This window comes from Myotis nattereri, assembly GCF_964212035.1.
Source record: "Myotis nattereri genome assembly, chromosome: 7".
NCBI classification, from domain to species: domain Eukaryota; kingdom Metazoa; phylum Chordata; class Mammalia; order Chiroptera; family Vespertilionidae; genus Myotis; species Myotis nattereri.
The window spans coordinates 36321477-36334233 of NC_138082.1; the positions used below are offsets into that span (position 1 = coordinate 36321477).

Consider the following 12757-nt stretch of genomic DNA (forward strand, 5'->3'; position numbering starts at 1 on the left):
TGCTAGGGTTTTCCAGGGTCCCCAGCCCATGAACCTGCTGGACAGCCAATCTGTGCTTTGACCCACTCAGAACTCACCATCTCCGAGCCAGCCAACAAATGGACCTCCCCAAGGAGGTAACCGCATCTCCAGAATCCAGTGAGGCTGCAGGCCCCATCCTTGTGCTTGTGGTAGGTGGGCAGGTACAAGAACTCTTGCTATTCCCTGGGAGTGCATTAATTTATTCCAGATCAGACACATAGTATTTCACCTCATGGAGTGGCATTTGACACAGACGGGACGAGTCCTCAGGTCCAGACACTGAGTTTTCTGAGTCTTGATGGCACCACGCAGGTGGATGGACACAAGAAGCACACGCCCCTCACCCCTGGAGACGAGGCAGCTGCTCCCAGAGGCCCACTGTCCTGCACTCTTAGACTCCCATGAGGCCACCCCCCCGGACAAAATCCCTCCAAGACCCACCACCCGCCTCAAGGTGAAGGCCTCTGCCCGTGTCCCAGGAGCCTCCGTGGGGCAGTGCAGCAGCGGCAGAGCCCAGGCACCCACTCAGCTGTCCTCACCGCCCAGGGTCTTGGTCTTCCGGAATATGCTCTGCATGGCCGAGATCCGGTCCTTATCCTGGATGTGGAAGACCTGGAACTGCGGGCAGGACAGGGACAGAGGGGTCACAGAGACATCTGGGAGTCCATCACTGGGCCCCAGGCACAGCATGGGATAGCACCTGTCCCTGACCACTGGGCTTCCTGCCTCTGGGTCTCACCTGGACAGTCCTCCCTGAAGCTGGACCTGCCTAGGGCCTTCCTCACACCCAGGTGTCCCTGGATGGCCTGACACCAAGGAGGCCTGGGCAGGTGCTTGCTGAGGCCTGAATGTGGGTTACCCTTCCCGCTACCATCACTCCATGTCCCTGAGTGTACCCTGGAAGGGGACATGTTGGCTCTTTGGCATGAAGGCGGGGATAGCCCTTGGGGGAGGAGTAGGAGGGGGCTCCCAGGGACGGGGGGAAGGGAGGGTCAGCAGAGCTGGTGGAACCTTGGGGCTTGAGAGGGGCAGCTGGTGGAGCAGACAGGCACCCCCTAAATGCCAAGAGACCTGGCATGGGACTGCTGGGTCCAGGGAACCTGCCGATGAGGCCCACAGAGGCCACACCCCTTCAGGAGGAATGGAGCCCGGGGTAGCTGCTGGGGCTCTGAGTGCTCTCACTGTGGGTTTGGGTGGTTCTGGGGAGAACAAGGGCCAGGCTTGGGCATGCTTCCCTACTTCCGAGAAAGCGGTCCTGGGCCTCTGGGGCCACTGGTGGGCAGGGGGCAATCATGGCCTATCTGATCCCAATGTCACATCCTTTCCTGACAGAAGCTGTCTAGAGGCCTGACCTGACCCAACCTCCTTGCTCAAGCTCCTGACCCTGGCAGAGGTCTGCCCAAGGCCCCCTCAACTGTCTGCGCCCACCTTGTCCAGCAGGACATCAAAGTAGGCGGTGGCCCAGTAGGTGGGGTCGCTGGCGGGCAGCTGCAGGAGCGCCTTGACCCCGTGGCCGATGCGCGGCGGGGGGCTGCGGCCCAGGTGGGTGACGTGGATGCGCAGGGACGCCTCAGGCTGGCTGGCGAAGTGCTCCACGCGCTGGTAGAGGGCATTGAGGTCCAGGCTGGTGTCCTGCAGCAGGTTGTGCTCGGGGTGGAGGAAGTGGGGCAGGTTCCTGGTGGCCAAGCAGCACAGCAGCACCACGAGCAGGCGGTACACGGCGCCCTGCAGCTCCGCCCAGTCCTCGGGCGCCGGGAAGAGCACGGAGGCCCAGAGCAGCACAGCCTTTGGGAAGACAGGGGGCCAGGCCCTGGGGGCGGGGTGTGGACGGACCCTCCAGCCCTCCCCCTCTCCTCCCCCCAGAAGACGCTGCCCACAGCACTTTCCCCCACTCTTTACACCTCCCCTGGGTGCCCCAGCGTGAGTCCTAGACCCTTCCCACCTGCTGTGCCCACCATGGTGCCTCCCTTGACTCCCGGGGGCAGGAGGGCACTGCAGCTGAGCAGGTCCCCACCCAGCCTCCTCTCCATGCCTCCCTGGCACCCCGACGCCAGCCACCAAGACCCTTCTGAGGGGATTTGAGGCTCCTACCCACCCTCTGGCCCTTTCCTCATGCCCCACTCCCACTGAACTCCTACTCATGCCCTATAGCTCCACCCTAAGGGCCCCACTCCATGACAGTCCCTGCCCTAGTCTGTGTGCCCAGGACTCCTGAGCCCAGAATATGTCTGAAAGCCACAATTAGACTTATCTGGCTGCCCTCCCGCCCCTGGTCCTGAGTCCCCTCTCCCTCTGCCGTCCCACCACCCCTGCTTCACTGCAGGAGCCACCCTGTGTCAGACTCCAAAGGACCCCCTCAGAAGTTGGCACCCCCTCAGGGCGTGGGATGGAGTTCTGAGAGGGACGGTGAGTGGCTTGAGGTCGCACGGGGACTCCTGGTAGAGTTTCTTCTGCACCAGGTTGGACCACGTCTCTTAACCCTCAACCCATGTCATGGAGGAGCATTCTGAGGCCTCCCACTACCCATTCTGGGCAGAGACCCCAAGACTCCATGGCCCCACCCACTTCCCCTGCACCACCCTGTGAGCTCCTGCCCCTACTTTTCCAGCGCCTGGCAGTGCCCAGCCCTAGGAGGACACTGTTCCAGTGCTGTCACGGAGCCACTGGGCAGCAGAGGAAGGGGTGCCAGGGCTGGGCTGGCTCCACTCAGAGAGGGAATCCTGGCCGGTAACATTCACAGACTCCAGGCCGGAGGACAGGCACCTCCCAGGGCTGACACGAGCTGGTGGGCAGTCTGGCTGTGTGCCACCCAACCCAAAGGGCCAGGAGAGCCCCAGGGGTCACCAGCCCTGGGATGGCAAAGGCGGGTCTGAGGTGCCACCGCACTCAGCAGCCAGATGTCACTGTGAGCTTGGGCCTCCGGGAACCCGGCAAGGCCTCAGAAGCCTCTGACTCAGAGCTTGCTCCAGGCTGTGCACCGGTCAGAGCCGGCCCAAGGGCCCAACCTGGGGTCCCCTGCCCCGGGCCCCTGGTGATAGACAAAGGCCCAGCAGAGTGGGAACAGGGCTCCTAAGCCCCACACGTACCTTCAGGTGATCAAAGGTGAGGCCGGGGCTCTGGCCGCTGTCGCACCAGCTCTCGTGGTTGACCCGGTCCAGGACGGAGAGGCTGTCCAGGCGGTGGCCCGGCAGGGAGCCCAGTGCGCTGAGCAGCCTGGTGAGCAGGTAGTCCATGGAGACCCTGGGAGCCCAGACAGACACACCACTCATGGTCGGCATCTCGGCCTCAGCCAGGTGTCATGATGGCACCCTACATCCACAGCATATTCCCAGAAAGGAAAGCCTCCCCAGGATGGGCAGCTCCCGAGCCCCAGGGGACAGCCCAGGCCTTGGCAGCGGCTAGCGGGATGCATGTAGCCGGGCTTCATGCATGTTTCAGGAATGGCATGCAGAGGGCTGTCTAGTGTGAAATGTCTGGTTGACACATAGACACAGAGCACGGAGGGACATGGGGAGCCTCTGGGCTAGCCAAGCCTTTTTATGGGGACTGGAAGGTGCCACTCTCAGCAGCCCAGGGTGGAGCAGCTGAGGTTTCTGGTTCCTGGCAGGGGTGTGGGAGGAGCCACCGCAGCCTGGCAGGTATGATGTCTTCATTCCATGCCCCACTCTGGCAGCCAGCCTCTACCGGGCAGCTTCAGACCACAAAGGGGCTCAGAATCTTGCCCCCAGCAGTGCCCACAGCACAGGGCACACCAGAGGCACTAGCTGTGTGATTGCTGGGTGATTGAGGGTGCGACCTGGGCATGGTGCCCTCAGGGTCCCCACTCTGTGTGCAGTCTCAACACTGGACGGTCAACTGCCCCCTGAGTCTGTGGTGGGCAGAGCACAGGAAAGGCCATTTACTTGCAAAAAATGACTGCTCAGCCCAGCCCTTGTTCCCCTTTCTCGGCAGCCGGCGTCATCACTAGCCTGAACACAGCCCCTGCTCTGTGCAAAGATGGGCCAGGTGGGTGAGGTGGCTCCCAGGTGCTCTACTGAGCCTTTCTGAGCAGCAGAAAACCATAAAAAGGCATAACCAGTTTTACAAACATCACCCACCTGCATACTTCACCCCGGACATGAGAGCTGGCAGGTGGGTCACCCTGGCCAAGTCATGGTGACCTGTGTGCCCGCTGCAGTTAAGCAGCGTAGATCCCAATGGGGGTCGCCGGGCCCTGGTGTGGGGTCTGAAGGGAGCTCAGCCTCTGCCCTGTGCCCCCCACTCCCTCCCACCCTCCCACAGAACCTTCTCGGGCTCCCTTCCCAGCAGATGCCACCCTCCCCGAGATCGCTGGGCTCCTCAGCCGGGCCAGGGAGAGGACATCACAACTAACTACCTTGGGTGGGGGACTCCTGGGAGCGGGGACACTAATCAGGAAGAGCAGCCCGGATGGAGTGAAGCCCCGGTGCTACTTTGTCTCATTAGATCCTGACCACCCGCCCAGCTGCTCCTGGAACCTGCCGGGACCCTGGACAAGCCACCTGACCTCTTTGCTGCTTTCGTGCACGGGGCTGGTCATGAAGGGTTCCACCACACAGCCCACTCCCCAAAGCTCGGAGGGGTGCCCTGAATTCCCCTGACACTTCTGTAACCTCTGTGTGGTAGAGATGCCCACGGAGCAGCGGGGTGTGACCCTCCCTGTCCACTCCCCAGGACCCCACTGACCCAGGAGGTGCCTCCTACCTCCAGAGCTGGGCGCTGGCGGGCACCAGGGCCACCTCTTGGCTGATGATCCTTTTCAAGCTGCCTTCAGGGAACCCGGGCGCCCGCTGGGCCCCCTCCAGGACAGGCACCCTGTGCTTCCACCGCACCACGGGCACCACGTTGAAGCGGATGGTCCTCCAGCCACTGGACACCAGCAGCGACAGGTGAAGCGCCTCCTCCCGCAGGCTGTCCGCCTTCAGAGAACCTGCAATGACCGCCCTGCTGGCCCCTCATCCGTGCCTAACCCTGCCTTCCCAAGACACTCCTCGGCCCTCACCTGCAGCCCTGTCGGCCCCATCCAGGCCCACACCTGCAGGCCCCTCCATCCCCCAACACCTGTATCAACACGGAACCTCAGCCAGGCGTGGGGCTGGCCCCGCAGGTGCCTGCACGACTGTTATGGGCAGAATTGTGCCCCCTCAGACTCAGGTGTGGAAGCCCTAACCCCCAGCAGCTCAGACTGTGGTTGTATGTGGAGATGGGGGTCTTAGAAAAGGGGAAGCAAAATGAGGCCATCGGGGTGGGTGCTAATCTGATACGTCTGGTCCTTATGGAAGAGATGCCAGGGAATCCCACCCAGAGAAGAAGCTGTGTGAGGACTGGCCAGAGGCCTCAGGAGAAACCAACTCTGCCCACCCCGTGGCCTTGGACTTCCAGCCTAATTTAAGTTGTTTAAGCGCCTGGCTGTGGTATGTGTTCCCACAACCCAGCGGCTGACTCGTGCAGTGAGGGTGCAGTGAGGCTTCCCTATGGGCATCTCCCCAGGCCCTCCTGACCCGGGCTCTGTTCCACCCCATGGCCATGTCCCCTGCAGCCCTCTCTGCTGGAGGAGGGGTGGCAGCAGCTGCCCAGGCTGGGCCAGGAGAGGCCACAACCCAAGAGGAGCAGGTCTGCCCCAGGGCAGGGCCCTCGGCCAGTGGTCCTGGACACTGCCCCATGGGCTGGGCCCAAGGGCCCACCAGCCCAACCCTCCACCCCCCAGATGGTTCTGAGACCTGCCCCTCTCTCAAGGAGGAAGGTCAGGAGGGCTCTAACACTTCTCTCTGAGTGGCTTGTCTGCCAGCTCAGACACCCCTCATGGGAGGGGCTGGGAAGTGAAGGACAAGTCTGCTCAGAAGGGAATGAACAATGCCCCTGAAGGCCTGGGGTTAGGAGGAGCAGGCTCGGTGCCCAGCATCCAGGAGGCCCTCCCTGAAGGCTCACAGTGGACAAGCCTGGCTGCCCTAAAGTCCACTGGCATCTGGGGGGTAGGGGAGACAGAACATTCTAGAAAAAATGCTTCCCGATCCCCTTCCCACTCAGGCCCCAGGGGGCCCAGCCCAGAGCCTACTCCCCTACACAGAGGCCCCAGACCACCCAGAAGGGGCGTTCCATGGGGTCATGGGCCTGGGGCTCGGGAGGTGGGGGATACCGGCACACTGGCCTTCTCCCTCAGTTGTCCTTCCCCTGTCCTACCGCATACACAGTCTGCCCTGGAGAGTCCAGGGCCCTGGGGGGTCCTCCAGAAAGGAACCAGGACCCCATCTGTATACCCCTCCTCCTAATCTCCTGCAGGGCAGCTCTTAGGCCCTCCTGGGACCCAGCCCAGGGCTGGTCCTGTCCCCGCCACCTGGGCTACTCCACCCCCTGAATGGGCATCAGTTTTCCCATCAGTTACAGAGAGAGAGGGGTCCCGCGATCCCCAGTCCCACCCTTTTAGCATTTGAGGCACCTGTCATGCAAAGCCACAGGTGACTTCATTTCCTTAGCTACCACTGGTCACACATTTTGTCCATGAAATGGTGGCTTGGAAGGTAGCCAGCCACACCTGCCACCCATCCCAGCCACTCCCCACCAGTCTGGCCTGGTGTCACAGTTCCCAGGGGCTCCCAGGGTGGGGTTGGGGGTGGGGTGGACAGCCTGAACCTTGTCACCTGCAGCTGCACACTTCCTTTTAAGGGAGGTGTCAGGAAACAATGCTTGGAATTTTCCTGCATGCAGGTTGGCCAGCCCCTGGGTGTGGCTGCCTTCTCAGCCAGGATGAGGGGACCTGGGGAAGGCGAGGAGGGGCCTGGCAGCCTAGAATGTGCCTGAAGGACCCCGGGCTGGGCAGAGCCTTGTGCTCAACCAATTGGTGGGTCTGTCCCCTAGGCAGGACGGAGGGCCTGAAGGTGGCAGGACCAGGTGGGAACAGCCAGGCTAGGTCTCAGAAGAAGACAGAAAGGCCTTGCCAGTGCTGCCTTCGATAATTGGAAGGTTCAGAGATGGTCAGCTAAGATGTCTGCAGGCCGGGCTTTAGGAGCAGCTAATGACAGGCCCGGCCACCCTGTGAGGGCAGTGTCTGTCATCAGCCCTGAGATGAGGGCCAACTGCCCAAGTCACCAGCCAGGTCTGGGAAGGGACTGGGATGGGAAGCCACGCCTCCTGTGTTACAAGTCTATCCAGAAGCCTGGCCTCCTTCGGAATCTTTACATCAGCATGGAGAAGGATGCCCGGCTTCCCTAGAACCCACAGGAAGGAGGTTGGTCCTGTGGGCTGCCCAGGTGGCTAAGGTCACCATGTCACCAGGTGGGCCGGAGCCTGGGCTCCACACCTGTGCTCCACACCTGGGCTCCACACCTGGGCAACCTGGGGCAGGTCACCGTCCATCACGGGTCTGACCATCCCCACTCACTGACCTAATGGCAGATGTGAGGTCCAAACTAATACCAGGTGCAGCCACCCCCACGCATATCTGTCCCTCCCAAGGAGGCAGGACTTTCTATTTCAGTCCCTAATTGCCTGTCAGGACAACCTGATGTCTTTTTCCTGACCCCCAGGAAGATGGACTTCCTCACCCCGGGCCCCACTGTCCTGGGCCCTGTACAACCCGCACCTGTGCTTAGCCCCTCATAGTCCTGGGGAGCAGGGAGCCTGCCACTCCTGGCCCTGCCCACCTTGAGTGGGCCACCATCCAGACCACATCAACAAGGCACCAGAGGAGAGACTGAGGCCAGACCCCTGGCTCAACTGAAGGTACCTGCCACCGATCCCACTTGGGGCTCAAGACATCAATTAGCAACCGGGCCATAAGTTGAACCAGTCCTGTGCACACATGTGCATGTATGCACACACCCACACTCACATGTGTGCAGGCTCACACATGTACATGCCTTCACAATACCACAGTCACACACACACACAGTGTCCTGTCCCAGGGCAATGTGACCAGAGGCTGGAAGTGAGGACAGCTGGGAGGACTGTCAGGTCCAGCTGGGACTGACGACAGAACTGCATCAGGGACCCTCCTGAAGCAAATCAGCTGGAAAACAGCACACTCGTCATAGTTTCCAGCAGCTTACAAAGTAGCATCCCTTAAAAGGTTACTGTCACTATCAAAATCACCATGTAAAACTCAAATAACATGAAACATGTCTTCTGAGAACTCAGAGCGATGTCCCCAACTCGTGTGCCCCTGACACACACACTGAGCACTCACACAGGTGTGCGTGCACACACCACCATCACACGTATGCATTCATTCATGCACAGAGAGCTTGCCCACTACCTGGCGTGATGAGGCCATGGTGCTTGCAGTGCACGATGGCAGCCACCAGAAGGTCCTTGAGGACGTGCAGGACCTTGCTGGGCACAATGTGGCCACAGCACTTGGCGCTGCTGTTCAAGGAGGCGGTGAAGACGTCGTCAGTCACCCACTGCTCCAAGCCGGCCCCTTCTCGAGGGACACCCAGGCGGCAGGTCACGGGTCCATCGCCCATCTCGCCGGCCCCTGGCTCCTCACTCAGGAGGGCTTCCGCGTCCACCTTCAGAGGCACCTCCATGTCCACTGGGCTGTCCGAGGAGCGCAGGGCAAACTGCAAGGCCTCCAGGTCTCGGGAGTAATCCACAAGGAAGCGGGGGTCCTGGGCATGCACGCGCTCCAGCACGGTGAGCAGCACGTTCTCTGCACGCTGGTAGTCCTGCGCTCGGGAGGCCTCCCGCGAGCGGATGGCCTGCAGGTAGTGGTGCCACAGGGGCACCTGCACGGCCATGCCTGGGGCCAAGGCAGAGGACATAGCCCTGGAGGGGCTGTGCCGAAGCCGGGAGGAGGCACCTGCCCAGGTGAGGAGCAGGTCCGCAGGTGGGGCACCAGCTCCCCACAGAGCAGAATTCCAGAGTGATGTGGGGTGCAGCAGGTTAAATAGCTGAACTTGGCCCAAGCCTTTGAAGTGAGGGTGAGTCAATCATCAACAATTAGGAATGCCACAGGGGCAGGCAGAGAGGGGGCCTGTTTACAGGGGGAGCGGCCTCGCTGGGCACCTCCCTCTCTCACACTGCCTCAGCCTCTAGGCCCATGGCACATTCAAGCTGAGACTCCCACCCTCCTGGGCCTGGCTCCCCCCTACCCCCACCCTGCTACTGTGCTGTCCCTGGAGGCGGCGGCCTGTTTTTGTCCCCCCTCCCATCCTTATCCCAGTGGCAGCAGCCTCAGGGTCTCTGTGACATCACCCCACCACCACCACCCCACTAGATTGGTGTTTGGACACGAGATATCCCCTTTTGCTGAGATGTGAAAGGTGAGGCAGGGCCCCCTGAGTGTGGAGGCCGTCTCTGGGCCACCACCTCCCAGCTGTCACTCTCTGAGGCATCCTAAAAGCAACAGCCTCAGGCCAGAGCTGGGGACTGCATTTCCATAGTAACCTGAGCATTCCCTCAGGTACCTGTGCCCCCACCTTGAAGCTGGGAACTTCCAACTTGGGGCCCACCAAAGTCCAGGTGTGAATCCTGCCCCTTGCTCCTGCAAGGCCTGTGTCCAGTGCCCCCTGATGCCCACCACCAGCTTTGGGCCCTCAAGTTGCCTGTCCCCCACCCCACCTGCCCTTCAGCTTGAGAAGAGTACCCACCTGGGCCTGGAGCTGGAGTGAGTCTGGTTCTAGGGGAAGTCTCCTTGGCTCCACCTCTTGGGGCTGAAAAGCCCCGCCTGCCAGCCCCTCCAGCACCTGTGCTGGGCACCCTGCCCAGCCCAACTGCCTCTCTGCTCAGGGCTGAGCAAGTCCCAACCAGCAGGTGGGAGCCGCCCCTATGACCCTTGGCCCCTCCAGGCTGGCCGTGTGCTTCAGGTACCCGCCCCCCCCCCCCCACACACACACACACACACCCGCGCCCCCTGGAGCTTCTGTAAACAGCAAACTGGAGACGGCTCCATGGAGAAGGCTGACAGCTATCACAAACATGCCCTCCCACACCCGCAGCCCACCCGGGAGCTACGTGCCTGAGTCAGATCGTGTGCCTGAGTCAGAGCTGTGGGCAGAACCGGATCCAAGGCACTCACTTCCTGGTGCTTGGAAGCCCTTCTGTGGAGCTGCAGCCCCAGTGAATGGGTCTCTGCTTCCATGCCTCCTAGGACAGGGAGCTCCCCACCTGACTGGGGAGCCCACGACACAATCAAACAAGACATTTCCCTCCTCAAACCTGGCCCAGCGCTGTCCTTGGGGGTTGCCCAGAGCATTCTGCCCCTCCCCCAGGACCTCACATAACACCCGCATCCCGATCTTTTCCCTGCACACACTGCTTTGCATGACCCCCCTGTCTCCAGGGGACTCTGGCCTAGAGGGAGGGGCGTGGCTGCAGGGGAGCTGGTCCTACAGCCCTCATCGTGACTCTCAGTCTTGGGTCCTGTTCCTGTAGTGGCTTCCCTTGTCTGCGAGTGGGATTCTCGGGATTCTCACGTTCCTCCACTTTCCCAGGAATCTTACAACTGTCTCTGAACTTACCCAGGGGACAAATGGACCCCTGTCTACCCAAAGCGCCCAGGGCTCTGAGTCAGGACAAGCTCCAGCTCCACACCCCACCAGCTGCCCATCAGGAGACAGTGGAGCAGGGGTTGTCCCCGCTAGGCTAGGGGAGGAGGGAGGGGAGTGGCCCTGTGAGCACTGGCAGTTGGGAGGGGGACAAAATCAGAGGGTCACACTGTCAGACAGTCTCCCTGGGTGGGGAATGGTCTTCAGTGTGTCCTGGAGCCCACATGAAGGTGGCCACAGGCACTTGGACAAGGCCTTGGAGCTGTGGACAGGTGAAGGCCAGGAAGATGGTCATAAGCTGCACCTGGACCAGGCAGGGCAGAGCGGGGAGGACCGGGCTGCTGGCACAGGAGATGCAGGTGCCTGCTCGCCTGGGAAGCGTTTGGCCAGAGACCTGCAGGCCACAGCCCAGCCCACCACCCTGAGAGCAGGGTGGTGTGGTGAGTGAGGGGAGCAGGACCCGGTGTGGGCATATCGGAAGCGTTCCATCGTTCCATCGGGGCCTTGGTGGCTCAGGAAGGGGATTGCTCGAAGCTCACACAACAACTTCGATTGCATGTTTGTCCAGCTTCCACCTCCATGTAATTCAAGGTGAGAGCACAGATCCTGTATTTCAGGAATTCCCAGAGGTGCTGACAAGAGGGCGGGAGGGGCCTTCCACCCAAACCCCCGCGTCTCAGCACCCGGTGAGGAGTGAAAATCCCTACGTGGTGAGGGGCTTGCTGAGAGGGTAAGCCAGGCCCCTCGGGAGGAGTCCCAGGCCCCGATGTGACACAGCCAGCGCTGGCCTGCCTCCTCCTCCCACAGAGCCCCAGCTCCTGGGTGTGCCCATCTCCTCCACCCCTGCCGCTCCTTCAAGGCAGGAAACAGGCAGGACTAGGTGTGGAAGGAGGTGCCGGGACAACTCACCCCAAGGTTAATGGAGAGGCTGGCGAAGCAGGAAGACCCTTCCTTATAGAACATGGGCTGGGGTTGTGAGGGGTAAGCCTGTCTGGTGGGGGCTGTCCAGCTGTTTGTAGACTCTCAGGGCCCCCGAAGGAGAAGCAGGTATGTGGCCGACCAGCATTGTCCTCGGGGAAGTGCCTGCCCTCGGACCCTGGCAGAAGCAAGTGAGGAGCAGACAGCTGAGCCGTGGAGATTTGCAAAGCAGGAAGGAGGCCAGCGGCAGCCGCAGCCAGGACAGGCGTGGGCAGGGGCCCGTGGGGACAGGAAGGCTCCAAGGGGCCTCCGCAGGGGCTGGGAAAGGGTGGTGTGGAGAAGGGGCTCAAGTGGGCGTGGCCCTGAGTGGGGCCACACAGAGCAGCCAGGGGCCATTCAGTCAGCACAGGGCCAGACCGGAGCTCCCCCCAACCCTCCCCCAGAGGGTGGATCTATCGCACAGCCTGGACTCGGGAACCGACTAGACCTCCGCTGTGGCTGCCATGTGTGGGAGAAGATCCAGCCCCTGGTGCTGCAGGCAGGGTTGGAATATTCGGGGTTTTTTATTGTGACAAATAAACGTAAGAAAATTTATCATCTTATCATTTAACTGTACAATTCAGTGACATCAGGACATTAACATGGTGCTGCCAACATCAGCATCCATCTCCAGAGCTCTTCTTCCCAAAATGAAACCCTGTCTCAATTAAACACAAACTCCCCAGCTCCTGCCCCGACCCCGGCACCCACCATCACACCTTCTGTCTCTATGACTCGGATCCTCCAAGGGCCTCACATATGTGAGGAGTAGGAGCTCCTTGAGGACATGTGCTGAGTGAAATCAGCCAACCAGAAGAAGATGGAGATGGTATGATTCCACTTACATGCATGTGGTAGCCCGTGTCACGATTCCTTCCTTTCTAAGGCTGATGTTCCCCGTGTGGATGCACCACATTTCCTTTGTTTTTTCATCCGTCCATGGACACGGGGGTTGCTCCCATGTTTTAGCTGCAGTGAGTGATGCTGCTGTGAACATGGGTTTGCAAATATCTCTTCGAAACCCTGCTTGCAATTCTTTGGGTGTATCCCCAGAAGTGGAATTGCTGGATCATATGGGAATCTACGTTTAATTTTTGAGGAAACTTCCTACTGTTTTCCACAGGAGCTGCACCATTTTACGTTCCCACCAACAGTGCTCAGGGCTCCAGTTTCCCCACACCCTCCTGACACTGTTATTTCCTGGGGTTTTGACAGCAGCCATCCTGATGGATGAAGAGGCATCACTGTGGTGTGGTTCGATTGGCGTTTCCCATCAC

At 60.8% G+C, this 12757-nt stretch overlaps 1 protein-coding gene across 1 annotated transcript; it reads right to left on the minus strand.

Annotated features, from left to right (window-relative positions):
* Positions 1 to 202: 202 nt before the first annotated feature.
* On the minus strand, positions 203 to 9489 carry MAB21L4 (mab-21 like 4). Its single transcript, XM_081095718.1, has 5 exons — positions 8291 to 9489; positions 4744 to 4969; positions 3108 to 3261; positions 1450 to 1806; positions 203 to 639 (listed from the first exon to the last, which is right to left on the minus strand). Exons 1-5 carry the CDS (start codon positions 8796 to 8798, stop codon positions 547 to 549), a joined length of 1338 nt encoding a protein of 445 aa, XP_080951844.1. The 5' UTR covers positions 8799 to 9489; the 3' UTR covers positions 203 to 546.
* Positions 9490 to 12757: the final 3268 nt, after the last annotated feature.